The following is a 5,597-nucleotide window of genomic DNA, read 5'->3' on the forward strand; positions in this document are numbered from 1 at the left end:
GCAAGTGGCTCTGTATGTGTGAGTCTGACTCGGAGGATGTGGAGACTGGGGACAGCCGTGTGGGTGCCCCGTGTCTATGAGACCCACCAAGCCCCTGGACAGTGAGGCTCGGTGACCTTCCCTGTGAGCAATGTCCTCAACTTTAGTCACACTTGGTCCTGCCCTCTGACACATCTGGCAGACAGCTGGGAGTGTGCCAGCCTCCCGAGCTCTGCTGTCACTTTAGCTGCTGCAGCTTTTCTTCTCTGTCATTTCTCTGCAGTCACCACTGTGAGGACAGCAGCCTTCCCAGCTCTGGGAGCCTTTCCAGGCACTCATGGCTCCTTAGTCTGGGGGACCACCATGACTCTGTCCCCAGACAGAAGTGCTGGCATTTAGCACAAGCCTGTTACTTGTGTCCCTGAGAACAACCGAATCCTGCCCTCTGCCTGCAGTTTGTTGTCACTGATGGGTCTATATGGGTGGTGTGGGGTCAGCCATCACTCCTGAACAACAGTGCCTTCCTTATTTGGTTTTCCATTTTTTTTCTCTCTCTTCCTTTGTTTTGTGATTGTGAGATCATCTCTCCTTATTATGTACTCCAGCGGTCCTTAACCTTGCTTTATAGCCCAGGCTAGCCCCAAACCTTCTATTTTGTTATCTCAGACTCCCAAGTGTTGAAACTCAGGTTCCTGGGCCACTGCAGTAGGCTGAAGTTCCCCTTTCTCATAACATTCAAGGTGTCCACTAAGGAAGGATCAGGTGGAAGGGAAGGGGTGATTGTAGATGGTTCTCTGAGGACCAGACACAGACAAGGATGACGAGTTTGAAAGAGAAAACAAATGGCAGCCACAAAAAGCTTTTTATTCTGTGTAGAACAGCCTAAGCTTGAGGCCAGACTGGAATTTGATTCATGCTAACGAGGGACTGCACAGAGCTGGTAGGGCAATGGGAATACCAGAAACATAAAGATGCCATGGTCACTGGGCCTGGGCTGTCCCTTGGGCACCAAGAAGCTAAAGCGCTGCAGGAGGCAGGTGAAGAACAGGAAGAGCTCCATGCGGGCCAGGGGCTCCCCCAGGCATGCTCGGCGGCCTGTGGGTGGGAAAGGGGATCAGTCAGTCTGGGTCTTGATTGGATCTCTATCCTCCACAGCACCCTGGGAAGACAGAGGGAGCCAGGCACCCCACAGGCACCTGCTGAGAATGGCATGAAGGCCTCATGCTTCACAAAGTGGCCCTGGGCATCCAGGAAGTGTTCAGGATGGAACTGGAGGGGCTTCTCCCACACAGTCTCATCCTTCAGCACGGAGGACAGGTTGGGGATGAGCATTGTCCCCTGAAAGGAGACACATGGTTTGAACATGGACTGGGGTGGGGATGCCCAGACCCTGGCCCCAATTTCCACATGCCCATCTTCTTCTACACACACTGGATCCCTTCCCCACAGTATCTGTGCCCCTTCACTACTGATTAGCACCATGTCCCAGTGCGCAGGCTTTCCTGAACTGTTATGTCTAAACTCACCGCACTTCCTGCCTCCCTGGAGACTCCCAGGTAATGGCTGCATTGTGTTCCCACCCAAGACAGCTCTGTCCCAAGTGGAAATCCAGAGTATATGTCAGTCTTGGTCTTCCCTGTCCCTGTTCCAGTGACCATGTGAGGTCAGAAGGGCCCCTGTCTACCTTGGGGATGCGGAAGCCCTGCACTTCGATGTCACAAGAGGCCAGGTGTGGCAAATTCAGTGGGACGATGTCTGCAAAGCGCTGCACCTCATGGACCACAGCATTGGTGTAGGGCATGCGGGCCTGGTCAGCCATCTCTGGACGCCGCGCCTGCCCTATGACTTCATCAATCTCCTGCTGGACTCGGCCTGGAAAGACAGCACCCCTCAGTGAAGGAGCCCCAGTGGAATGCCCCTTGTCCCTGTACTATACTTAAGGTAAGGCCTGGGACCATGGGAGATAGATGGCTTCACCCGTTAGGACTCTGGGTCAAGCCAGTGCTGGGAGCCACAAGAGTCCCCAGTAAGATTTGAGGAGTGTGTCTCTACCCTCTTTTCTCTTCCCTCCCAGCCCTAGGCAGGCTCACGCTGCACATCCGGGTGCAGGATCATGAGCAGCAGGGCCCAGGTTAGCGTGACTGATGTGGTCACAATTCCAGCACCAAACAGGTCAGCAGCAACCAGTCGTAGATTTGCATCATTGAAGGTGCTCTCAGGGTTCCCCTTTGCCTGGGCCAGACAGAGACAGTGGATTAAGGGCAGACAGGGAAAAGCAAATAATCCCTTCACAATGTGTCCAAATGGACACACTTGGGGTCACTGGGTTATTCACAGCGCACTAGACACCATATCCCATAATCTCTCACATTTTCCATCTCAGCCAGGAAGGAGTCAGTCAGGTCTCGAGCTGGCTGGTCAGGGTCCCAAGTCCTCTTGTGCTCAGTTATCAGCTTGTCCACCATGCTCATGAATGACTTTTGCCCAGGGAAAACCTTGTCGAACAGCCCTGGGATGCGCAGGAGAACTGGGAACATGTTCAGAACCTGTGACAGCCACAGAAATTGCTAGGAAGCCCGGCTGCCTTCCAATTTAATGTGTTTATTAAAATTTCTAATAATAATCATCATCCTGCTTCAGTGTGTGTGTGTGTGTGTGTGTGTGTTTGTGAGTGTGTGTGTGTGTCTGTGTGTGTGTGTGTGATGTGGGGATGCTGTGGCCACACAAGGATGTTGAGGTCAGGACAAACATACAGAGTCAGCTCTGCCCTTACTTCATGGCCTGCAGGAACTCAAGTGCCATGGTTGCTCAGCGAGGTCCTTCACCCACTGACCACCTCTTTGGCAACCACCTGGTTACTTTGGCTCCTTGTAGAACTCAACCATCTTAGTATTTAGTCTCTTCCACAATAGACCCAGGCCCGGTTTGTTTGCACTCATCACCTGCCTCCTATCTAGTTCCCACCTACGGGCTCTTGTAGACCCATGGAGAGCAGAAGGGCTACTCTAAACTGGAATCTCTCCGGCTTTTGTAGCTACCATATACACAGAGGGCCCTGGGTCTCATCTTCTTAGAAACCCTGACCTTGGTCCACTTGTCCCTCCTGTGGTCACAGGACTGTCAGGCTCTAGGCTTCTATTCCAGTGGCTGACATTTCTACAAGATCTGTTCTCAAATGCCCTGCTTTGAGAGGATGGATGGCACAGCAGTAGATCAGCAGGCTCCCCTGAGCCTCCTACCTCAGGAAGCAAGCCTGTATTCTCTCCCATATTTTCTTCCATTATTTTTAGCATCTTGATGAAGTAAGGGTCTCCATAGTCAAAGCGATGGGCATAAATGAGGGATGCGATCACATTGCACACAGCTTTGTTCAGGAGCATGTAGGGACTGACGGGTCTCCCTGGGAGGAGAGATGCAAGCATGTCAAGAAATTGTTTCTGTCTCCCTGTGCCCGTCTGCATCCCTCAGCCATCACCCACCAGCATGGTCGCTGAAGGCCTCACAGAGGTGGCCAGCCTCCTCTGTCACCCACTGCTCCAGAGATTTCCTGCCCAGGCCGAAGTTGCGCAGGGTGGACACAGAGAATCTCCGCTGCTCTCGCCACTCGGGCCCGTAAGGTGCAAAAACCACACCTGCAGACACATTTGTGTGTGACCAAAACACCTGGCCATGCTGTCCTCTGCTGTCATTCCCAGGAAGGAATTTCATTCATAACCATGCTCCTTCCCCCCAAAATACATCTCTATCACACATCCACAGCAAGCTCTGTAGTCTCCATGGTGGACCTCAGGTGCTTTTTGGTGAATTGCTTAAATGCGTATCCCTGAGCCTGTCCCCTGTACCCCATGTCTAGCTCTGATCCCATCTCTGCCCCCACACAGCCTTTTGCCTTTAGCTTTGGGTCCATAGCCATTTTGCTGAAAGATGGGCAGCTCAGGGCGGTCAGCAGTGTCCTCTCCACAGGTCACCAACACTTCCTTCACGGCTTTCAGTCCATTGACCACAACCATTGGCCTCCAGGCCATCTGCAGGCTGAACACGTCACCATAGCGGTTTCGAAGCTGAAATAGTAGGACACAGCACTTAAGGAGTAGAGTCCCCCACAGGTCCTAGAACCAGGAACACGGCACTAGCATTGGCATAGTTTGTGTGTGAGTATGTATGTGTGTTCTCTAGCACACACATATGTTTGTGTATGTGCACATGTATGTGTTTATGTGTGAGCACATGGGTGTTTGCATGTGTGTACATGTGTGTTACTTGGAATTGAACCTTTATCCTCATGTATCCTGGGCAAATACCCTCTTCCACTGAGCTCCATCCTCTGCCTGAGACCTGATGCCTTGGCCCTGGGGCATCTCCTCTTCTAAGTTCAGCAAAGGACTCCTGGCAGTTGACCACGCAGCTGTCCCCTTTCCAGAGCCAGACAATGTCCTGGGGCTCCTAGCATCTTCACACAGCAAGAAACTCTGGTTCCTTGACTTGGGCAGTGAGGTCAGAGAGCACACAGCAGCAAGACATTCAAGCAGCCACAGCTCCTCTTGGTGACCTTACAGACAAGCTGCACTAGGCCTGCCAGCTCCCACCACGCTAAGGCCTCATCTCTGACAGGATCAGAGGAGACTTGGGACTTCCATGCCTGCTGTCCTGTCCAACCAGCCTGCACCCTGACAGCACAACCTGCCTCACCTCCTGGACTTTGCCCTCCAAAACTTTTGCCCTAGAAAGTCCCAGTGCCAACCCCAGGAAGCTGTGGTCTCTCGTGGGGGCCCAGCTTCCTCTGTAACCTGTGGCCCCACCCCACAATGTGTTACTATGGACACTGGAATCTCTGTCACCTCCCAGCACTAACTGCTCACTCACCTTGTACAAGCTGTATGGCATGTTCTCTAAGTCCACCTGCAGCAGGTTACCTAGGACAGGCCATGGCACAGGGCCTGGTGGGTAGCCCGCAGTCCAGCGCCGGCGCCTATGCATCAGGTCTACCAGCAATATGAAGATGACCGTGAAGATGGCCACAGGCCACAGGCCAGTCCCGCCCAGCAGCTCCATGGCTGCCCCACTGCTCCCCAGGCTTCCTAGAGAACAGTGGATCACACTCACTACAGCTACTTTATGAAGGAGTGCCAGGCTTGCCCTTTGCCCCGCCTCCAGCCACATGTCTGTGTGGTGTTTGGCCAGGGGCAGGGAGGGGCCAAAGATGTTCAGTCCCTCCCAAGGGCTGAGCATAATGATTCTTCTGGCTGAGCACAGTAGAGGGATGTCTAGTGGACCCCGTGCGTGACCATGGTGTGCAGAAGAATCATCTGGCATGTCACCATGCAAAGCTTTGGTGGCTTGAGGACATTGCCTCAAGGGAGATCAGACCTCCCTGGACCTTCTCGGAACATGTTGTCAGGAGAAGAGGTGTGACCTTCACTACCAGGCAATGGCTTCTGTGTGAGTGTGTGAGTGGGGTGTGTGTGTGTGTGTGAAGCAGCGGGAGGATGTCTTCTACAGCTGAGAGAAAGCAGGTGCAGCAACTGTGGATGAAGGAGGGGTTTGGGGGGATAAGCTGTAGAACCTGTGTCATCTTCAGTACAGGTCTAGAGTCACTCAGGTGATCAGGAAAGCAAGAC

At 53.1% G+C, this 5,597-nt stretch overlaps 1 protein-coding gene across 2 annotated transcripts; it reads right to left on the reverse strand.

The window, feature by feature from the left end:
• Window positions 1–804: 804 nt before the first annotated feature.
• LOC110554094 (cytochrome P450 2D3) lies at window positions 805–5,099 on the reverse strand. Of its 2 annotated transcripts, XM_021646495.2 has the most exons (9): window positions 4,843–5,096; window positions 3,869–4,040; window positions 3,459–3,611; window positions 3,219–3,379; window positions 2,349–2,525; window positions 2,070–2,211; window positions 1,664–1,851; window positions 1,176–1,317; window positions 805–1,074 (listed from the first exon to the last, which is right to left on the reverse strand). In XM_021646495.2, the coding sequence occupies exons 1-9, from the start codon at window positions 5,029–5,031 to the stop codon at window positions 896–898; spliced, it is 1,503 nt and encodes a 500-aa protein (XP_021502170.1). In that variant the 5' UTR covers window positions 5,032–5,096; the 3' UTR covers window positions 805–895. The 2 variants fall into 2 exon arrangements, with proteins under 2 accessions (XP_021502170.1, XP_060244962.1); XM_060388979.1 differs by having other exon boundaries at window positions 805–1,317; window positions 4,843–5,099.
• Between the last annotated feature and the right edge of the window lie 498 nt (window positions 5,100–5,597).

Source organism: Meriones unguiculatus, chromosome 8, assembly GCF_030254825.1.
Source record: "Meriones unguiculatus strain TT.TT164.6M chromosome 8, Bangor_MerUng_6.1, whole genome shotgun sequence".
Lineage (NCBI taxonomy): Eukaryota > Metazoa > Chordata > Mammalia > Rodentia > Muridae > Meriones > Meriones unguiculatus.

Coding starts and splice junctions, on each gene's coding strand:
- LOC110554094 (XM_060388979.1), bottom strand. CDS start 5,031: ATGGAGCTGCTGGGCGGGACTGGCCTGTGGCCTGTGGCCATCTTCACG. Junction 2,212..2,348: donor TCCTGGCTGAGATGGAAAAT/GTGAGAGATTAT, acceptor TGTCTGGCCCAG/GCAAAGGGGAACCCTGAGAG. Junction 1,318..1,663: donor AGGGCTTCCGCATCCCCAAG/GTAGACAGGGGC, acceptor GTCTCCTTTCAG/GGGACAATGCTCATCCCCAA.